General features: G+C 44.4%; 1 protein-coding gene across 19 annotated transcripts in view; it reads right to left on the bottom strand.

The window, feature by feature from the left end:
• The window catches only part of SIPA1L1 (signal induced proliferation associated 1 like 1), a 482475-nt gene that overhangs the window by 40716 nt on the left and 418330 nt on the right, over positions 1-23429 (bottom strand). For 12 of the 19 annotated variants that reach the window (XM_045451411.1, XM_045451407.1, XM_045451410.1 and 9 more), the window contains 4 exons: positions 17855-18124; positions 7125-7274; positions 2533-2657; positions 208-270 (listed from right to left, as the gene is read on the bottom strand). In XM_045451411.1, the coding sequence (XP_045307367.1) occupies positions 208-270; positions 2533-2657; positions 7125-7274; positions 17855-18124 (608 nt within the window). The remainder of the gene's footprint in view (positions 1-207; positions 271-2532; positions 2658-7124; positions 7275-17854; positions 18125-23429) is intronic. The other 7 variants (XM_045451426.1, XM_045451422.1, XM_045451423.1 and 4 more) reach the window with 1 other exon arrangement.

Genomic DNA, 23429 nt, shown 5'->3' with positions numbered 1-23429 from the left:
GCCAAGTACCACCAAACCAAAGGCCATGAACAACGCGGCAAAGTTAGGAATCAACTTTTGGTTCTGGGGGAAAGTCGAGAATACATGGGTTCAATTTATGAGATTCATTCATTGCAAAGTGTGGCTAACCTAGCTTGGTCTACATTACCTAGACAGGCATGGATGCAATCACGTGTTACTTACCATGACACTTTGGAAATATTTTACCTGTATATTCATGCTGCTCGAGGACAAAAGAATTGAAATCCTGAGGTCCTCTATAACTGTAAGCTAAGCACAACAGAAAAGACACACAGCAACTAGTTTACTTAAGACAATTGCTTCCTTTTGGACTCCAAGCTGGCGTTCAAGATGGGGTTCCAAAGGTAAAAGCTAAGCGATTTGGCTGCTTTAACACACCGGTAGCTAACAGCAACAATTCTGGACTTCTGCAGCACCATTGCTAAACGTAAAGGACTGGGCAACATACTCTATGACTCTGACTCTCAACCATTTCCAAAAGCAGAGGCAGAGAAATGAAATCTACTGAGATGGGTGTGCCAATTAAGCTCAACTCCTCCTCTCCACTGGGGTACCAATTTGTAACACACTGATGTACAAAGACAGGTAGGTCTGCTAGCAAATGAGAATCTCCTCAGCCTTTTCAATCAGTGACCTGAAAGTCGTTACGGCGTTTTGTTCTTACAAGGTCGGCCCTTTATACACTCAATACAGTACGCTGAGTAATGAGAATGGAACAATTGTTCTTCTTGATTTCTCCCTGGCATGGGTTTTACCAACCAAGCCCCAGATTCCATCTGACGTGCCAATTCGAGAAAGCTAGGTTATTCCTCTGGAATCGTGGAACGTAAAAAATTAGAAAAAATTTATTCTAACATTTTATTGGAAGCCTCGGAATTGGACGGTGAAAGGCCACCAGTTGGTGTAAAGGTTTCTCTGGCAGGTTCTGGGGTATCTTACCAAAGTCATATCTTACTAACAGGATGGAACAATGTGTTGAAAAGATTCATTAGATTCATTGATATTAATTTCAGAGCCTTATCTATTAAGAGTGGGATGCCACCAAAACGAAAGTAGATGCAAGGAAGAAAAGACTGGAGGGAGGTTTATGTGAGCGAATGAATACAGGTCTAGGACGAGCCTCATAATTACCCTTTCCAGTCCCAAGATACCTTTTCATTCCCCATATGACTTCACATGAGTGGGAAGTGTGGCACTGAACGTTGCACAAAGGGCTTGCTGGCAGCTTTGTTCAAAGCCTGCGCTAGGAGCCAAAAAAAGCTGCTAAAGTCATGTTGAAGCAGGGATCCTTTCCACATGTGTCGTTACCATCCCAACAGTATCAAAACATATGGGATTAAAAACATTCTGTCAAGAGCGGAGCAGCAGATCGGAAAATGCTCAGGTTTTGTGTGGTGGGGGTGGGTGCCGTGAGAGTGGGTAATGACAGATGGCTTCAGTAACAAGGCACATCTCACTGAAGTTACTGGAACAAAGCAGATCTCAGAACCTGAGAATTACATTTCTCTTCCTCAATTCCTGTCTTAGCTATATATGTCTTCATTCCTTTCTACGATGACGATGACGGTCAGTGTATTTACGGGGGATAGTCATTAAAACAGAACAAACAATGCGTTTGCAAAGATAAAAAGATGTGTCTTTGCCTTAAAAGTTTACCCTTTTCAGCCCTGAAATTCACTTCTTTTTACCCCACACTGATGGTAATGCTACTAGAGATAAGATAAAGGGGGGAAAAAAGCCCACCCAATGGTCTAGATTCAAGTCCCTGATGTACCAGCTGTACTGAGGCTAACTCCCTGGCTACTGTTTTGAAACTCAGTCTTATTTCATGGGAAAATTTTGTTGCAGCAACTAGTGTTCCAGTGTCCCCATAGAACAACTGCATGTAGGGAGAGAAAGGGCTGTGCCAGAAATCCAAATGAAGCCTCACTAATGCACATCTTTCCCATCCAGCTGTTTTATGCTGCTAAGACATGTCCTCAGCTGACAGCTTAATAGCAGAGACCGGGCGGGGTGGGGGGGGGTGGATACCACAGGAGGGAGGAGAGAGATCCTAACCAAGCTACATATGTGACTGAACAACAATTCCATCTCTTTCCCACTTTGTACAGTTTTTTTTTTTTTTGTTTTTTTTTTTAACTTGACATCAAGAATACCAACGAGTCTCTAAGGGCACTTATACTAGGCGAAAACAAACAAACAAGCAAGGGTCGAGGGAGATGCTTAGGACACATGTGGTTTGGCAGTCTGGCATTTTAATCTCGGTGCTGAAAGTAATTCCTATGTCCTTTCTATTTTTAAACTGGGGGCCACTTAGAATTCCTGGACTTTCCTCTCAGGTCTTATTTGCTGCCCTCACTTATACATAATCGAACTGACACTTAGTTCTCAATCACATTTGTTAACCAAGGCTGTCTTCTACCACGGAATGCTTTAAGGACGTCATCAAGAGGTGGCCAAAGTCGCCTCGGTGTAATAGCAACTTGCTTCTTGGAGGAGTTAGTCACTTACCCATCTGGTCAGCAATGCTATCCTCACTTCTTTGCCAGCTGGGGGTAGATTTCCCGCTGCCACCAATATCTGACTGGGTGTTCTGCCTGTCGATGGAGGCTGGGGATCTGCGGCTTACTCCAAACCTGTGGCAATTCCCCCAAACAAAGGCAAAGACGACATCAGGGACCTCAGCCATCAGGGGAAGACAGTCCTGGGTGTAATGAACTGAATTCTAATGACAGGCACTACCAGTTTTGCTTACGTGTTGGCATTTGTATACTCAGGCTTATGCACGTGTACTCAGGGGCCGGAGCCATGTGTGTTACGGTCAACATACATCACTCTGTTTAAGAAAGGTACGTATGCTCGGTATATACACTGTAAACAAGGGCAGGAGACGTTAGCATCGAGCTAACCTAAGAAATATAGAATAGGAAACCCAAATTTTCTAGCCCACGTGTAGCCAAGCTTGGACTGTCATTCACAGGCAAGGGAAAGGCTTCCCATTCCTAATGTTCCGTGGACATCTTCTAAGTGGAGTATGTCAGGGGTTTCTCTGAACTCAGTGAGCTGCTAAGTCACTAAGTCATTCATTCCTGGAACAAGTATTTTCTGAGCATTTGCTCTAAGGTCTGAAAGACAAAGACTACTATCATTTACGTTACAGAGTGACCACTTCTGAATTGTATATATTTTAAATTGCCTTTTGGGAAGGGCAATTTGGAAGTAGGTAAACTGGCATACATAAAGGCAAATGTCTATTTCTGGAAAGAACAGTTAACTATTTCATGAGCCAGTTTTATTTTGCCCTGTGCAGAATAATAACATGTGCCTAATTAAAGCATATGCCTTGATTAGCAATATCGGCAGAGTAAATACCGACTGAGCCCAGGAAAAAAGGCTGAGAATGTAAAATTCAAGGACTTACGTGGACATTTATAAATTTGTGTGTGGTTACTAATGAGCTTATGAGTAATCAATATGATAGAAGATTAATAGCCTGGAATGACGGATGCTTACAATACGTGTCTTATTTGCCACAGACTGATAAACACATGGAGAGAACTAGCAAGTTATACACTGTAAGAGAAAGAGACAAGGAGGAGGGAGGCCTGGATCGGAGTTCCAGCCCCCCACCCAAAGTCTCGATTTATTTGTTAAATGGCAGTTCCATTATATGGATCTGGGGAGAAGGACCTATATAAAAGCATTTGCGAAGCAGAGAAGGCTGTAACATTAACCCGTTATAACCTCCTCCTAGCTACTTCTGCACAATGGCCATTGTTTACAAACTCAGTCATAAGCCTTGCTAAACAAAGTTACCTCCATTATGATAAACAAGAAACTTGATTTACGAAAATTTCAGCAAAAGGTGCTCATTTAATAAAAAAGGGGGGGAGGAGTGGTTCCTACAAAGACTGTGTGTGGATTTCAGTTCTGCCTTTCCTGTAAGCTGGAAGAAAATGGCTAAAACTGTTTGCATCTTTGTATGTATTTATTAGTTGATGCAATAATGCTTATTTTCATTAACAATAACAGCAAAGGGTGGTGGGGACGAGTCACTAATTATGATCTTTGCCATCTCCTCCCTAAGTAGGGTCCTTATTAAGCTCATATCTTCCAACTGGCCCTATGATTTTATTCTAAATTTTCAATAAATGAAGACATGTCCACAAAAGCACAGAGATAAAAGTTAAATATGAATTCTAATCTTGTTCTTCCTTTTTGGTAGCAGTGGAAACTAAAGACAACTCTTAAAACCTCTGGATTTAAAGTCAAATGCTTTTCTGGCCATCTGGTTGTATGTATGTATGTATGTATTTATTTAATGTTTATTTTTGAGAGAGGGAGAGAGCAAGAGCAGAGGAGGGGCAGAGAGGGGGACACAGAATCAGAAGCAGTCTCCAGGCTCTGAGCCCGACGTGGGGCTCGAACTCACGAACCACAAGATCATGACCTGAGCGTAAGTTGGAAGCTTAACTGACTGAACCACCCAGGCGCCCCTATTTTTTTTTTTTTTTTTTAATCTGGCTGTCTGGTTTTAAATGAATGACAAAGTAAGGCTGTCCTTAAATCCTGCCTTGAAAAGCATGTATCATCTGGCTGATACTTGAGGCACATTCGGTGACCACGAACTCTAACTCACGAGCTGGTCCATGGCTCTCCAGAGCAGGCTCACAGCCTGTCCTCATCATGGGCTGGAAACTTCTTCTCTACAACTTTTACTGGTCTCAGGTGCCTTCATGGACAAGCTTCCTCCCTCAGACAAGAGTGCTGGAAGAAAGCTGTAGTGGCCTGCCTACCTCTGTCTGTGCTTCTCGCCTTCAGGCTGTACCCCCTCAGTTATGCTTCCCACCGTGATCTCCAAGCTCTTCCATTTACCCAGGTCATCCCTCCCTCTGCCACGATCTGCCTCATCAACATCGCTCAGAGCGTGTGGCCCGAAGATACATCTCCAAGGAGGGTAGAATAGACCCTATGTCTTTTCAACAGTGTTGTTTCCTACCTATCTCTCGTTTCCATACCGAACTGGTGCAGGTGCTTTCTCCCCCACATGTAAGTGCAGTGGGCATTACTAGTCACCCTGTTACCTCTCAGCTGATCTGGGTGGTCTCAGTACCCCCACACCAGGGAGTGGGCAGGCACGCCCTGCACACAGGCAGACACTGGGCCCACTGAAGTGGAGTGAAGAGGACAAGTGAGCAGATCACACTTGTGGACAACCACTGTGTACTGATCTGATGTACTGGTGTTACTCCACGCTTCTGAGCTTCTTGAAGTTTAGTATTAATGGGTTCGCAGCAGGCCACATACACTCCTGCCTCACGGTCAACTCATACACCCCTATTTTTACTGGGCTAAGTTGTAGAGTAGACGTGATCATCTTTCTCTTGATAAGAGTAACTTTAGAATCCAACCTGGCCCACGGGCGGCGCATGTGAATCAGACAACGGACAGTCTCTTGGGTCACTGATATATGCAAAAACTGCCGGGGATCCAGACTAAAGAACCGTATCATTACCTTCTTGTCAAAGATCACCCCAGGTAAAAAAGATGTTATACAGTATGGCAAATATCATGGGTAACCTCACAAACAAGGGAAAATTCCTCACCACCAACTACAGTCGGGTTAGTGTCACACATCAGGTTGAAGAATTACCACCTTACTGAAAACACTGTGTAGGGTGGGCACTGGAACCATGTTTCTGACATTTAATATTCACCAAAACACTAAGGTTTCGGCTTACATTTTTGGTATACGTTTAAAGTGTACCCCAGTCATAAGAAAACTGCTTTTGTTGTTGTTGTGAGCTCATTGATATTTTATTGTTGTATTAACACTAAAGTTGCAGCAGATTCTTATTTTTGAAGTAAAAGCAGGCCATTTAAATTCTACTAATTGAAACAAGGAATAATTGGTTAGGACTTGTGGGGTGGTAATGATAATAACACTTAACTCATAAAACCTTTTGCAGGGACTCATGAATAAGAGATACATTTTTTTTTCTAATTGTCACTGAAGTAAATAAGAGAAGACATGTGCATTTTAGATATACTACCCAGGGAATCTTGCGGAGGACCCCGCGATGCAGGAGGGGCAAGCATATTGTGTAGTGGTTTTATTACCTACTTTCTTCTAATGTAAATATTTAGCATCAACAACAAAAAAATCATACTTAATAGCTGTAAAAACCAACAAAATGCTACAAGATAAAAAAATACCCATTATGAAGGTATTCTTAGTAAGCCTGACTATTTTGTAACATGGAAAAATCTCAAAAAAGTAACCAAATCATGTGTGCGTTCGTTAAAAATGTATTTGGGGGAAAACTCAGAATAGAAACATGGGTTTTTATAAATGCCTCACATTTGATTTTCAAATGGTTTTGAGTTCTCCATCAACCTCCCCAGAGAGACACCCCAGCAGGAAGTCTCTGACAGTTCTTTGACTCTTGCTCTGGGCAAAGGTGGCATGTGTGGGTCACGTAACATTTTGCTGCTAATTACTTCCCAGCCTCAGACATTCTAGTCGCTTGGGGTTTGTTTTTGCTTTTGTTTTCCTTTCTTTTTAGTAGCCTCTCAATCAGGTACATTTAGCCTTCAGTCTGTATGTCTTGTCAGAGGCAAACAGTTACCTTTGGGTGTTTCGTGTTTTCGAAAGGGATGAGAAACACCAACCAACCACAGGCCGAGATTGCAGAAGCCTTTGAAAGTGTCAGAAAAATAATTTTAAGCTTCGAACAGGATGATGGTTCCCCCTACTCTAACAGCCACACAAACTCCAGCCAGTGCAAGAAGCATGCTCCCGAGTGTGCTTCAGAGGAAGTGACAAAATCTGTGCCGTAAGACTAGGACAGTGCACGCGACTGCAGAAAGTGATGCAGTCTGATTTCTTTGCTTCGGGGGCCTTGGAGGCTAGAGAAGGATGAAGAAACCACTTCCTGAGAAGTGGTTTGAAGCAGACATTAACACATCTTCTATCTGGAATATTGACCGCGTTCCCCCTTTGGCTCCTCCTTTGTAGATGGGTCAAGGCACATCTGAGTCACAAGGCATCACAGGCAGCGATGGGGGGCAGGGGGCGTGCGGAGGGGCAAGGGCACACCTACCCTTCGGGCATGGACTTCTGCCGGTAAGTGCCTCCACCAGAGCCCGTCTCGCTGGATGAAGACAGGTTGCTAGGGGAGTTCCGGCACTGCTGGGACCTCGCGAGGGCCATGGAAGAGACCGTCACGTAGATGTCTGAGCCAGGAGACAGCCTGCGAGAGCAAACCAAAAATATGCAGTCAGTCCAAGGGGAAGTCCCGAGGCAATGCACCACGGATAATATCCTACCCATGCGACAGAGAAAGCGACTTCATGGAGATAGTGAAAATGAGGCCAGCTGGAAGCCTACAAAAGAAACTTCTCCATAAAACTACTCCCTTAGGAACAGCTGGAAAATGGCTTTGAAGGTGGGGGGGGGGGGGGGTGGTGTGGGGTGAGGGGACATCAAAAATAATGGGGGAAAAAACAACATGCATGTTTCCAAAAGCTGCCAAAATTCATTGGGTTGAATTGGTTGTGCAGTTTCCTAGAATGGCAGTGCAGAGGATAACTGAGCCCCAGTGACATTAACATAGCAATTAATTCCAATTTTTCACACTGGTTCTCCCAGAGTCAAGGACCACACTGAGACCGGTGCGTTCTCCGTCTTTGTCTTGGGGTGTTGTTACTCCAAGTCTGGAACGAATATTCAGATTTTGCTATTTGGTATTTGTAAATGTGGCTGAGCATCACCATATAAAAACCTCCAACAACAACAACAACAAAAAATGCCTAGAACGTCAGTTGCTGAACTTCTGCAATGTCCCAGCAGAGGTGTGTGCTCTGCAGATTGTCACCCTGCTGACTGGCTCTGGGGACAGAAACCAGAGCTCTGTCATCAGGACAGACACAGACTTTGTCCTTTGCCTCCTCTGTTCCAGTAGACAATAGGGCAACCCCGGGGACATCAGTAAGTGAAGCTGGCACCTGTGACTGGGGGTAACCTACATCTTCCTACTGATGTTTTGGTTCAGAGGGAACGCTGGCACAAATCCCTCGACTCCTGTGGCAGGGCTGGTCACTTCTGTGCAAGAGCGGAGTGAGAGGAATCGAAGTCACTCGTTCGGTAAGCCAAGCCTCTTGGTTGTAAATCCACCGCTCAGTGCTAAAAGACTCGTGTCCCCCAGAGCAGGCTGGGTTTTCTTTTCTTACCAGGACAGCTTGCAATGGGTCTGCATGGTCAATGCTTTCACATGAAAAGCTATCTTCTTACCCAAACTAAAGTTCTGAAGCCTGGCGACGGAACCTGATCCACTGAAACCCAGAACTTTCCAACAGTGAACCTGTGTGCCTTCTGGAGCAGGGCAGAATGGGGTTTCAGGTTCGGGAAGTTGACAGAGGGGTTAACAGAATTCCCAACGAGAAGCTTTTCTCACAGAGAAAGGATGAGGACAGATGCTGAAACTATAACTCTCAAATCCTTCTATACCCAAGAGGCGGGTCTGACTTGAGAATCCAGATCTCTCCGCTCTGCCACAAACCCAGAATCTCCAGCTGTCTCCTAGACATCTCCACTGAACAGCCTGGATAGCAGCTCAAATTAAACCTCATCAAACCTAACAGGTTTTTCCATTCCCCGCCCAGCCCTCGAAACCTGCTCCTCCTGTATTTGTTATCTCAGGCTGAACACCTTGAAACCATCTCCCCCGTCCCTTTCCTCATCTTCCATGTCAACTCCTCTAATTAAGTTCAACTTTTGATGAGTAGAAGCTGTGTGTCAGGCACCCTGGGTGCTGGTCTGGACAACACACAGACTAAGAAGTTAACCGGTCTTCAACCTGCTAATTGTCCTCCAAACTCCCTCATCTCTAGCCTGGATCAGCACACCTGGGCCCTAACTGGTCTTCAAAGTCTAGGCTCTGCTTACCCCATCTGAAGCCATCCCACATGCTTCTCCATAGCTTCCCTTTGCCTACAGAATAGAGCACCGAATGTCTGGCCCCCTCTTCCAGGCCTTGGACCGTCTTGTTCAAGTCCCTTCCCCTCTCCATGCCCTCTTCCTGTCTCCCTGCACCCTACATTCTAGACACATTCAGTGTGCCCCTATTCTCAAACTCAGCTACCAAATGCATACCTTTACTCATCTTGCCCTCTCTGCCTCTCTTCCCCCTTTCTTACATAATGTCCTTTTTCTCTGAGGCTTAATTCCAACATCATATCCCTGAATTCACAGATTAATTAGAACCTCCTTGAGTCCCACATGGTCTGTTCTTTGCACCATTACATAGCACAACCTTTAGCACAGTTTTATGTGTGTCTATCTCCACAACTAGATTTGCTTCTTAAGGGGCAGGACTGAGACTTCCTTATCTTTACAGCTCTGACTGCTTAATACATGTTTGTGGAATGAAGGAGAACATCAGCAGTGCAGGTGGGTTCAGATTAAGGGCCCACAGTGGGGCACCTGGGTGGCTCAGCCGGTTAAGCGTCTGACTCTTGGTTTCGGCGCAGGTCGTGATCCCACGGTCTGTGGGTTTGAGCCCCACACTGTCAGTGCAGAGCCTGCTTGGGATTCTTTCTCTCCCTCTCTCTCTGCCCATCTCCCGCTCAGTCTCTCTCTTTCAAAATAAATAAATAGACAGTACAACGAAGAAGAAGGAAGAAGAAGAGGGGCCAATAGTGACGTCAGCTGCCTACGCCAGGGGTTCCACTAATGGTGGGTCTGTATCAGTTGAAAAACAGTTGGCTGCTAATAATAAAGTGCCAAAATTAGTGGATACTATACTAAGAGCAATGAAAACAGATTCAAAATTAATACTCTCCTTCAATGTGAGAAAAAGGGATGCTGGAATTATAACCAGATACCCCTGAGCATATCATCAATCTGACAGGTAATGGCAAGAGAACTTGCTGGTAATGGCTCCTCTAGGTAGTACCAAATGGTGCACAAAAGGACACCGAGAATGCTCAGGTAAGGCCCTTGGAGGAACGGGATGAGAAGCTAGGAAAAGAGGCAGAGCTCCCATGCTCCTCCTGTTATCGCTACACAGACTCAGAGAAATACCAGCCACACAGCGGTGCTCTCATGAGGATACAGGCTCAGGAGAGGGCTATGTGGGGGGCAGCCACGGCGGGGTCAGGGACCAGTGGGGTCTTGGGACACCAGCTCATCCCTACTTCTCGGTAATGTGTTTTGATAAAAGAGAGATCAAGACCCTTCCTTAGGTACCATAAAATCCACATCTCATTTCTCTTCCATTAAGACATCTCCCAAATTTCTCCCTGTTTATTCTGAAACAATCGGAAGAGGTAAGGATTAAGGAGCAGCGTGGATCCAAATGTAACAAGACACCACACTCCTCTCTCTCTATCTTAAGAGTTTGGCTTCTATAGGCTCGGACTACCGAGAAACTTCAACTACAGTTTCACTTGTAGGTGCTTTGATTTTCCCACCGTGAGGGGGAGGAGGTGTTAAAGAAAGATGAAAACCAAGTACCATGTTAACGTTAACATACGTGGTCAGGGCCAGCGTAACATCTGGGGGCCGATGCTAACTCTCTCTTCAGGGTAAACAAGTAATGCCACTGAATTGACTGCATGGTGAATGTTAAAATGTTTCTGTTTCTGTGAGGAAGTAACCACTGATTCCACAGGAAAAGTCAAGATGTAGCTTACAATTGCATTTAGAGCCTGTTTTTCTGACTCTGCTCTCTAAAACGAACATTACTTTAAAATAATCTCAGGCTAGTTCTCAACCTTAGCTCCTTTATTTGGCAAACGTCTCAGAAAATTCTACTTGGTTACTGGAGTTATCCCAAAGTGAAAAAACAGCATTTCCAGGAGGCCAGCATTCACTCCCATCCTTCCTTTGCATTTATGTAACTCAATAGTGGCTTTGTTTTCTGTCTGTTCACACACACACAGCACACACAACCAGAAACTGACGGCAAGCCATCCAAATGTTTTTACGACTCTAGATGTATGTATGGTGGGCAAAACAATTTTCAGAATTAGCTCTTATACTGATCTCTTACTATTCTTTTCAAATACTCTGAAACTGATACTACCACACAAATATTATTTGAGAACAGACTTCACTTGGGGAGTAAGAGGTCCCGCCTGCCTGGCACGGGCAGTGCCCTTCTGCCAGGGAGCGCCTGCAGCTGGTCATTACTCAAGGTGGGCTGTGTGCCGTCCTGTGCTTTGAAAAGGGCTCAACCCAAACTGGCTCACAGAGGAAGCTAGCAGGCTGACTTCTTGAATCTCCACCCCCTCACCACCCACTTTATTTTAAGGGTTGCTGGGGCCAGTGAAGACTTAGTTAAGCAAGATCACAAGGCTTTTCCTCTCTTTTGAGATAAGCTGAGATCTTTCTACTTCCTCCTAGTCTTAAGGAGCACCCCCGCCCATGCCACGCCCCTCCCCAACCCCAGCATCTGGATGTTAATGCCCAAATAGGTTTAGAGGACGAACAGGAACGCATCTTTCAACTGCTGTGAGGTTTTTTTTTTCAATTCTGTGGAATGTAAGAATTTTCAAGAATGTTCTGGTCACTGTGAGAAAGGAAATGTCTAAACCTTTTAGTGTTAATTTCGGTAGATTCTTTTCCCTACATTTTTGTCAATTTTAGCCAAGAAATAACTAAATGTTTTCAAAGTAACTGATATTAAGTGTCCTCTGGAGCTCCCTCTCACTTCCCTCTGCAGAAACAAAACACCAGGGCTTTTTGATTGTAGGACAAAAATGCAGCAATTGAAAAAGTCATGATCACCAGCCTGACAGACAATGCCTCCATAGTCTGCAGGACTCCACTGAACACCAGCTTTTCATTTACATGCAATGCATTTCACTGCGATGAAAACAAGGAGTTGAATGGAATGGACATTTAGGAAGAGATGGTCCAAGATCAGAGTCAGTTCTTCATTTTTCCAGAAGCATTCTCACACCAAGACAAAAGGGAGAAGAGATTCACCCTCAAGATCCGGATTTCCAATAAAAATAACTTTTGCACCCCACCACATCCTTCCCATAAATCAACTCACAGGGCCACACGCACAGTGTTAACATTAATAGATTCTCATTCAATTGATCTCTTCAGATTGTGACCGATTATAATTTATCAAGTTATGGATAAAGCATTCAGTATCCAAATAGCTGATGACAAAACTTTTCCTGAGTAGTTCTGTATAGGTTGAATTATGTCCTGCTTTGTACCCCTAAGTGACAGCACTCCTAATGTGTCCAAGGAGACAAGGCCCTCTGTAAGCCAAGTGCAAACAGTGGAATGATGGTAAAAACAAGAGAGAGGGTTTCAAATAGCAGCAATGACTGACAAATTAGATACTTGAGTCCGTAATTAAGCACAGCATTTTACCACAACTTAGCAGTTAAAATGCTGTTCACCCAGGGAACAGGACCAAGTTGAAACCTGTCTTCAGCAATCTGTATCAACCAGGATTCTTCCAGAATTATGTAAAAAAAAAAAAATGTTTTTTTTTTCTCTAAATGACTCAAGGTAATGTAATTTGGGTGCTTTATCCAGGCTAGAGTTTGAACAAACTATATTCAAATTCAAGTCACTGTATGTACCTCTGTCTTTTTATCCCTTCCTACTGTGTTCTCTGTGAACCAGAGCTACCCCTGGCTTTCTGACCAAACACTTCATGTCAGCTGTTAGGACTGGATCCTGGAGATCCTGTTCCGATGAGCCTCCAGTGACAAGGTCAATTTACAACGAGGAATAACTCCCCTGCCCGGTTAGGAAAATACGGCAATTCATCACGCTGAGATAAACGGATCATCACGTCACAGCTGCTGGCAAGATGTTAGAAGTTCACAGCCCGGCACACATCATGGATGCCTCTTGAGAAGAGCCAGTTTTATATCTAAGAGTGACACTTAAGAACAGAAAATAAAAACGGATTGCTTGCAGGGCCAGCTACATGGCGAATGCTAGTTCTGCCCTGTGTACTCGGGTACCTGGTACGGCCGTGCACTGAGGTGGGGGACACACTAGAAAGAGGAGGTGATGGACGAGTGGGAGCCCACTTGTGCTTGTAAATATGAGCCACTAATGTGACATCCAAGGGCAGACGTTCAGTAGGTAGTCAGGCAAATGAATGTGAAAAGTACAAAGGAGATCAACAGACACCATTAAGGAACTGCCCACGTGCAGGATGGCTGACGTTGCTCAGACAAACAAGCTACTCTGAGACACTGCACAGCATGGGATTAAAAGAAAAATGAGGAAGGGGCCGTGGAGGACACACAATTGGGGGGGAGGGGGCGATGAGACAGGTGCAAAGAGCTGCCAAAAAAAAAAAAAAAATCGGGAGTTAAGGTTTTGGAAGATGGGGAAAAGGAGTCTGAAGGACAGAGCAGCGAATGGTGTCAGATAAACTAAAGACACCACATCCAGGGGCTTTGGCTCAAGAAACAGGGAGGGCAGGGGCTGTAGCCTGAGTGACCTCAGAGAAGCTCAAAAGTTCTAGGATTTAAGGGTCCTCAAGTCAAACCAAACAACTATGATTCAGGTGGACAGCACCTGTGGTGTGCAAGTTCACATTAGAAACTTCTAACCACAGCTGACTGCCTTACTAGAGGAAGAGGAGGGATTACATGGGTACTTGCTCTGTCTCAAAGCAGAAAATGACAGTGAAGATTGGCATGGGAACTGCATTTAGGGAGCACTTCCTTCAAAACGCAGACTGATGGGGCACAGGACTTGGGCTTCCTGTGAGGTGCTGGTTCGGAACCTAAGCACAGAAATGCTCTCCATCCAGCTGCTTAGAGCTGAGAGCAGTGGGGAAGCAGGGAACGGTGGCATCCAGGTAACACTTAAAAGTGCCCAAGTGGCTCAGATCCAACACCAAATATTTGCATAAAGGCTGGCGATGCTTCCTCTAAAAACACAAAGACAAAGGAAAATTCTTTATGCTAAGATGCCTGTTGTTTAGGCAAAGCCCCTGAAATACATAAGCTTTTCAGAGCATATTAACACAGTCCGGGGCTTTATTACCGATCCCACATTATGTTTAAACACAGTGAAGTGTTCAGTTCAATGTGCTACAGCAGAAATTTTGGTTTTAATTCTACCCTTGCACTCCAGGTAAATTTGAGGCCAAAACAGTGATTCCATCATATTACTCACTTTTTTAAATGTATTTATTTTGAAAGAGAGAGAGCGAGAGAGCGAGAGAGAGAGCGCACACGTGTGCAAGCTGGGAAGAGGAAGAGGGAATGAGAGAATCCCAAGCAGGCTCTGCACTGTCAGTGCAGAGCCTGATACAGAACTTGAACTCACAAACCATGAGATCATGGCCTGAGCCAAAACTAAGAGTCAGACGCTTAAGTGACTGTGCCACCCAGGTGCCCCCATCTTACCTATTTTTGTTGAATAAATATTGTTCCTGTTAAGAAATACTATTCACACATAAACTATCAGATTCTATTTCAAAAGGCCATCTGGAGAGCATAAAGCTCATATATTTAAGCCAAAGAGAATTAGACTTTAGTCTATTTAGATGGCAAACGAGTCATCTGTTTTTACTGCATTGGTTTCTCTCAACAATGTATAGAGGACACAATTGAGTGAAATAATTCTTGTTAGAAACCTCAAACACCAACACATTTTGGTATGTTATAAAAATTATGCCCTTGGTATTAAAGGAAAAAGGAAAATCTGTTCCACAAGTATTTACAAAAAAAAAATGAAATCTTCCCAATGACCTTTAAGTCTGGGATCTTGCATAAAAATACAAGAAAAACTATACTTCTACAAGCAGTCAATTTGTGTTTTCATCTGAAATGAACCATGCTGGAACCAGCCGCGGTGAACGGAGCAGGCAGATTTGTATAGCAGACGTGGGCAGGGCAGACTTGGGAGAGCTGCTGGCTTCAGCTTAATACAGCTGGTTTCTCTACAGTTAAATACAACCTAACCTGGGGAAGGAAAATAAATGGAAGGAAAATTATGTAAAGGCAATACTTTGGTCTCAGTATTCAGCTCATGCTGTTATCGGTAAGGCAAGATTCAAGATATGGTGGACCCTGGCATTTAATTTGACCGTTTGTGATACATCTGAAAGGAGTCACTTTCTCCTACAGATTGCCCAGGTACAAATGTGAATGTCCCACAGGGCAGGACTGGTATGAGGGGGAAGGTCGAGTGCACGAGGAGAGCCCAGCAGCCAAGGGCCTCACTTCCCAATCTCAGTAAGGTGCTCTGTTCTCAGTAACACCATGAAGGGGAGGCTTTTCAGTTATGTTTTACTACACTTCATGGAGAAAATGATACTCCCAGGTAAATTTATGAATATGGGGATTCATGGAGGACTCAGGAAGTATCCCTGATGAATGTCATGAGTCTATTCTATATCTAAGTATCTCTGAAACAATAGCAAAACAAAGTTCCTCAAAAATAGGATCTTCTCTGTGACTCCACGTGGAAACTTAAAAAAAAGAAATACTGCATTACTAAAAATGAGCAATGATGGGATAGGAAACCCAACTCTTTAAGTTTTCACAAAGGAAGAATACCCAACCACCACATATTTCAAAATGAAGATGAGCCAAGTGACCTGAATATCCTGCATTTGTAGAGCTGAGATTTTACAGGTCACCTAAGCTCTCCATCGTAAGATCCGAAATATCAGTCCTGTGTCCTCAAGAATACCCGACACTCAGAAGCCTGAGAGGTTACATCTCCCCGAAAACCACTGGTGGCCTTTGCTCCTGCCACTTTCATCTGTGAAGCCTGGAGGGTGCCAGGGCCACTCCAATGGTTTTACGGGGAGAGCACTCAGATTCCCCTTCCCCTGGGGATTGGGTGCTGGTTAAAGATGAACGGCAGACACAGGGACCTGCAGAAATAACCTCTCGAACTGAGAAGAGCTCCATCTGGGGAATAACGCAGTTGACGGGTTCTCTAGCACTAAAACCTGCCTGCATCATAAGATGATAATTAGCTACAAAAAATATTTCCACTTTTGAGGTCAGGATGTTCAGCAACAAGCTTTAGTTTTTGTTGCAGAAATTAAATTCAACACGGAATCAAAATACATCCTGTTCTTTTCTTATATGGAATACTGTATAAAGAAATTCACACAAAACAATTTAACTTGTAAAAGTCTGATGATTGTCCTGAAAGAGAAAGAAAATAGCATTAAGAGGGGAAGAAAGGGCCCTTCTCTAAACAATGATTTCCTAAGGCTCATCTTTCAAAATGTGGGCCAAATCATGCATTCTAGTTCACACACACCTTGGGGAGAGCCAAGTTTGGAATGTGTAGAACAAAGAGTTTATTCAGAGATCTCTTGGATGTTTTTACTCCTCAGAAATGAAAGAAAGAGTCCACATGCTCTATCATTTATTGAGATAAAGAGTAAAGCTCTACAAATCACTCTCCAAGATTAAGTGAGCAATTTTAGAAAAGACAGCTAGTTTTGTTGGTGGCGGTGGTAGTGGTGGTTTTTACTGAATTAGTTTTACATGGTATCCTAGTATTTCTGAACTAGTTAAGTGACAATGTTTTTATGCAATAGATCAAAAGTTAGACTTAAGATAAACGACCTCCAGCTTTCTGGGGCTCCTGGGTGGCTCAGTTGGTTAAGCGTCTGACTTCGTCTCAGGTCGTGATCTCACAGTTTGCGGGTTCGAACCCTGTGTCAGGCTCTGTGCTGACAGCTCGGAGCCTGGAGCCCGCTTCGGATTCTGTGTCTCCCTGTCTCTCTGTCCCTCCCCTGCTCATGCTCAATCTCTGACTCTCTCGAAAATAAATAAACATTAAAAAAATTTTCAAAAACAAACAAACACAAAAACCCTCCAGCTTTTCTGCTCCCAACGTGAAACAATCTATGACTACGAAAGCATAGCTGGGGCCCATTTTCCTTGGCACTCTGTACCTGCTGGACCTGGTTTCCACTGCTTAGCTGAGCCAGACTCACCTTTTGGCTCCCACCTTCCTTCTGCCCCACACAGCTCCTAGAACAGACAGTTCTCCCCAACTCTGGGGATTCCTGATCCCTCTCCAAAAATATTCGGAGATATGATCAAGACAAGCAGAAGTGTTGAGGAGAGGGCAGGGAACAGAAAAAAGTTGGCTTCTTCTAGCGGGCGACTAACAGCTACTGAATTAAAACGGTCTCCTTCATTAGCATAGGTAATGCACAGTGCTATTATTTAGAATGTTTACAATCTTTTTTTTTTTTTAATGTTTATTTATTTTGAGAGAGGGAGAGAGAGAATCTCAAGCAGGCTCTACGCTGTCAGCACGGAACCCTGTGGGGGTTTGATATCACAAACTATGAGATCATGACTGGAGCCAATATCAAGAGTCAGACGCTTAACCGACTGAGTCACCCAAGTGCTACTAAAATTTTTACAATCTTCGTTAACAAAGTGACACAGACACCCAACCAAACACCTGCATTCTTTTGCTACTATCCTATCACTTCTCCCCAAGAGACAAAGACTATCAAAGATGACAATATGGTCAATGTCACCTCAATGCATCTGCCAAGTTCTAGCCCATCATAGCCATTAAGCGGCAGTGATGGTTTCTGTTGCTATCACATGGGGATGAAAGGGCAAAGCACAAATACCATGACTCAGAGCTGAATGCTCTGCTGGAACGTATCCCCTTTCACTCTCACGGCTTTGGAATGCTCCCGTGCTTTGAAAGCCACCGGGGCATGCATCTGTTTCAATTCCTGATTTCTAGTAATCCATGGAAACACCTAAAGCTAGTGTCTGTGGGTCTGGTGCTCCTTAAATCTGGGGCAGACTCGGAGCAAACCTTTGAAGGTGCACTCACCGCCTCTCCAGGGGGCGCCCGTCACTGGAGATGCTTCGAGGGATGTTGGCGGCTCTTTCTGGAGGAGCCATCTTTCCGTCTCCTTTGCCAGCATTCAGCCTCGAGGTCATGGGGCTCTGCACCTGGGAGGGGACTTGAGCTGAGTGAGGCCCCTTGTTGGCATTCCTCTGCCATTTGTTATTATTTCGGAAGGGAAACTTGAATTCGTATGAAACCCCTTCGTTCATTTTGTATTCCATCACTGGCATGCGGTACGTTTCAGAGCAACTCCTATTAGGGACACAGAAAGAAGAAAAATTAATACTGCTTCTTTTTGTGGGTGGAACCACACTGATTCTCATTAACAGTTAAAATGGATCAAACACTTCATTCTTTGTTTCAAACTGTCTTTTAATCATCGGGCCCTATAATTACCGTCCTTTCAAAAACCAGAACCCCAGGAAGTACCACACGAGTGTATTTTCCTTTGCTGCATCTCAACTATTGAGTCTGAGAGAGGGAGTCTTAAAAAAACAGCGAGACCCACAGTCACCGGGGTGAGTGGAGGGGGTAGGTTAAGGGCAGAGTCAGGACCACGGCCTGAGCAGGAAATGCAGCCAGGCAGGCATGACTGGGCCTCAGAGGAAACAAGCAGCTTTGTGCACCCTTTATCGAGTGTCCTGAACTGGGGACCCAAAAAGGTATTGGATTTGTTGGGATCCTAGTAAGTGGGGTTACATTTTGAAACCCAAATTGAGAGCCAAGTTTAGCTCAGAAGGAGGGGGAAAAAAATCACCAGGGAATAAAGCATAATCTGAAATCGGACTCCCTGCCCAGCAACCCAAAAGCCAGAAATGTCCCATAGCAGCACTGTCCCTAGATAGCAGCCTGAGTGAAATTAATGTCAGGCAAAAACGTCTTCTACTGCTTTAGCCCCTTTTTTGTGCTACCATCCCAACCCCCAAACCTTAGGAAATGCAGAACCCACTTTCCATTCCTTTTACCCAAACAGCCAAGGAAGGTTCAGTCCATTATTAATTTGATTGACAGACAAATTAACTGAAAAAAACCTATGCCCACTGAAGCATTAACTCAAACTGCGCATTTGAATTTCACTATGTGAAAAAAATGACTTTTCTGCTTAAAGGAATTTCAGAGATTGAGAAGCAAGTGGGGAGCCTGGGAAAGGAAGGGTTAAGAGTTATTACGAAACATTTTAGAGAAAGAGGAGAGTCCAAGCAGTTCTGCCCACTAGAGACATAATGCGAGCTGGTAGCCACATGAGAAAAGTAAAAGGGAACAGGTGAAATGAGTTTAATACTATATTTTTATTTAATCCAATGTATCTCAGATGCTATCATTTGAACATGTAATCAACAAATATTAAGAAATTAACAATGAGATGTACATCCATCTAAATCTAGTGTGTATTTTACATGTTCAGCACTTCTCACTTTGGACTAGCCACGTTACAAGGCCACAGGAGATGCGTGGCTCCTGACTGCATCACACGGGTCTGAAGGTTAGGTCTTGACTTGGGAAATGGGGTTGTATGGTGGGTGCATAAGCCAGTGGAAGGTGCTGCTCTCTTAGGACCTTGTCTGCATGTCTCAGGCATAATTTCTGGGTTTCTAACATGTACCCCACAATGCTCCCTTCTCCCATGTCCCCACGAGAGACACAACTTTTGAGAAGGGCTGCCTCTTCCTTTTTTTTCTTTTTTTTTTTAATGTTTGTTTATTTTCGAGAGAGAGAGACAGAGACAGAGACAGAGCATAAGCAGGGGAGGGGCAGAGAGAGAGGGAGACACAGAATTAGAAGCAGGCTCCAGGCTCCAGGCTCCAAGCTGTCAGCAGAGAGCCCAATGTGGGGTTCAAACCCATGAACTGTGACATCACGACCTGAGATGAAGTTGGATGTTTAACCGACTCAGCCACCCAAGCGCCCAAGAAGGGCTGCTTCTGAGGTGCGTGCATTTGCTGGGGTCCCTGCCTGCTCAGTCTCAGTCCACATCTTCAATCAGCAGCTTTTTTTTTTTTAATTTTTTTTTTTTTCAACGTTTATTTTTTTTGGGACAGAGAGAGACAGAGCATGAACGGGGGAGGGGCAGAGAGAGAGGGAGACACAGAATCGGAAACAGGCTCCAGGCTCTGAGCCATCAGCCCAGAGCCTGACGCGGGGCTCGAACTCACGGACCGCGAGATCGTGACCTGGCTGAAGTCGGACGCTTAACCGACTGCGCCACCCAGGCGCCCCAATCAGCAGCTTTTCTTACAGTTCTCTTACCAGTCCTCCCGACTCCCCAAAACTCTAAGTCAACCTTAATCTGACCCTCCACCCAAGGTTCCGCTGGACCCCTTAGAAGCTTTGACAGTGGCTTTCAAACTTTTTGGACCATGAGCCCAGTAACAAATGCATTTTACACTGTGATGCAGCACGACCTCCACCCCCCACCCCCGCCACCACCACACACACACCCTTCCATTCTGCTGTATTCTGTGTTAATCCACTTCATTAAAGAAACACACTGAATGCAGCCTCCCAAATGGATTTCATGATCTACTTAAGAGTTACAACCCGCAGTTCGCAAAACACTGCTTTACGGCACATTTGACATGACTTTTAGCAGTTAATGACTTCTTATGTAATAAACCTTTTCTCTGATAGGAGGGAATGTCACCTCAGGCTTTGACATAATTTCTAGCTTTGATTCTGATCTCTCTGACAAAAAAGCTGCAATACTTTTCTGATTCTTAATAGAGGTATTACTGTAGTATGGTTTGAAATCTTCCATTTCTGACTAAATATGGCATATTATATCTCGTGCTCCGGTCTATAAATATAATGCAAGAATCCTGCAACTTGCAAAAGGGATATTAATAAAAATAGGCAATAACCCATGGGAAAATTTCCCTCCACCTCAAAATCAGGACTAGCTTTTGCTTCACCCCAGCAGTGGTCTGTTTAACTTGAAAACTCCATGGATCATATCACTCTATCATATATATAAAATACCCTTCTGTTGGGTGCCAACCACCAGCACATGCACAGAACATTACCACCGTGTGTCCTGGCACTAGCGTTTCCAAAATTTTCCTGTAGGTCATGTTTTCCCTTCTCCATACCCTACCCGCTAAGAGATTCTCTTGCTGAGTTTTTAAATTTCATGGCACTTCCTATGTACCTTTACAGGTACAGGCTGCTTCTCAAGTCCATATTGCATCACGGCTGATAATGACAGATAGGGATAATAGAAACGATAATAATGTACTATGAAATGGACACGTTGCTTTCATCTTTTGGGCCTCAGCTTCTTTGGGAAACAAAAGGTTTGGAACTGGTCATCGCTAACTTCCTTCTAGTTCAAAAACTCTTTGAAATGGTCTCTTAAGCTACATGACATTTAACACTAAAACCAGTGAGAAGACTCCAAAGATTTTATCTTCTCTGTAGTCTATTTGGTTTCTACCACTCCTACTAACATACAGCTAGAAGCCTTCTGCACAGTCGACAACAGAATGCAGTAGGATAAAGCCTAAGGAGGGAGAGAAGACTCATTCGCAGAAAACGAAAGACGACGGATTCACAGTGCTAAACCTCGACCAACTCGCCATGTCTAATCGCCTTCCAAGGTGAACAGACCACCCGATAGCTTCCCATCACTTACTTATCTCTGCAAATATAAGAATGATACGCGGAATCAAGAAGCGGGCAGTACACTGAAGACCAAAGATAAAGGCCAGCTTTTCGTGACCCACGTAAAAATTCACCAGGGGATTTTTATTATGTCATTCAGGTAAAGGTTGGTGTTGAGCAGTAACTAACACTGATCAGGGGCCAGGGACTCATCTGGCTGCACTACAACAGTAGGTACCACCACTGTCCCTGTTTAGGAGCTGACAAACAGGAGAGAGTCATCTGCCCAAGGCTACACAGCCAGGAAGTGGCAGAGCCAGGATTTGAACTCAAGGATTAACCCGCACGGGGGTCAGCCTTATTTTAATCACTAACTGAAGGCTACATCTACTCCCAGGCCCCAAACTTCTTCACTTCAAGTGACTACTGCATTTCACTCAGGGCACAGTCTGTGACAAACCTTTCAAGAGCTATGGGCCACAGGAAGTGCAATTTCAGTATTTCGGGGCTAAGAGACACACGGCGAGACGCTGAAACCCTGGTGGTTGACAAGCCACTCCTTCTCCCTACTTTTTCAGCCTCTTTATTCTTTCTTTCTCCCTTAGTTTCTGATTACCCATCACTCTGTCCTTTTCCAACACTAAAAACACAGGTGGAAAAACCATCGTACAGCACACCCAACAGAGCATCACAACACTGGACTCTTGAATCAGCAGTCAGATGTCTTGAGGACAGCTAGGTCCCTAATAAGCCTTGTGATTTTTGTTTGGGAAAAATACTTAACCTCTTTGCACTCAAGCTCTTTGCCTGAAAAATGGGAGATCTGAACCAGACGAACTCTCACAGCCTTTCTGGCTCCAAAGCAGTAAGCTTATGCATTTTGAAATACTTGTGTTTTAAAATTGAGACAAAACTTTGTGATCCATTCTATTTAAAAGGTAATTTGGTCCTTTTATGTAACTTGTTTGTTTTTAGCTCTTCCTCCTGAATGGTCCTTGATTGCTTTCTTCAAAAGCTGTAGGCTAGCAGGCTTCAACAGAATAAAGGTCCACCACTCCCCCGCAACACCACTCGGAACATCACAATTAAATTTGGGTGAAACTGTTAATGGGGTGTGATTAAATTTGGGTGAAACTGTTAATGGGGTGTTTTTCATCCTGCCAAGACGATGACTGCTGAGGATTCAGAGGTCACAGACACCAACAGATTAATGCTGGTCAGGTTCGGGTCCTGGCTCCAGCACTCCAGAGTCAGGATGGCTGGGGGTGAGGGCCAGGGCCCCCCCCTCCTCCTGCCATGTCTGATGGCTCACGCCCTGGGAAGCTTTCTGGTGGAGTCTGCAGGTAACCACCAAACCTCTTTTCCCAGCTGCCTGCAGCAGGCTATCCTGCTAGCTGGTCCTGCCTGACCACCTCCTCCTCATTGTTTTAATGGAAATGAAGACTTTTTTTTTTTTTTTTTTTTTTTAATGAGCAATACATAGTAGGAGCTCAGGAGTTTTGCTTTACTCCCCCTGTCCTTTCTTCTCTTAAAAAACCCCTTTAGTTTGAAAGCAATTCATAGAGGATCTGCCTATATCCTAAGAAGAAGGAAAAGAGCCCTATTTTACTTTTATTATTGGAGCTCCACTTTGCTGTTAAATTGTCTTTTTCATTAAAACAAAAAGACCTGCCTTTCACAGCTAAGGACTCTCCCATGTGAATACACACGGGTGATCGCCTATGACCCCTGAGCATTGTGGGGACTCGAGAAGCAGGCAGCTGAGGGGCAGTGGGGCACAGGGTGCCTGGGGGAGGCCTGTTTGTTCCGCCTCACGCTGGAGCTGCAGTAACAGCCGACAAAGGAGACAGTGACTAGTCAAGGAACAGAGTAATTAGTTGCTAGGAAAACAGCAGTGGGAGTGTGAAGTGTGGAGGAGAAGAGAAAAATGACAGAAGAGCATTATCTTACTTTGTTGAAA

The sequence above is a fragment of the Leopardus geoffroyi genome, chromosome B3, assembly GCF_018350155.1.
Source record: "Leopardus geoffroyi isolate Oge1 chromosome B3, O.geoffroyi_Oge1_pat1.0, whole genome shotgun sequence".
Lineage (NCBI taxonomy): Eukaryota > Metazoa > Chordata > Mammalia > Carnivora > Felidae > Leopardus > Leopardus geoffroyi.
This window is presented reverse-complemented; position numbering and strand designations above follow the sequence as displayed.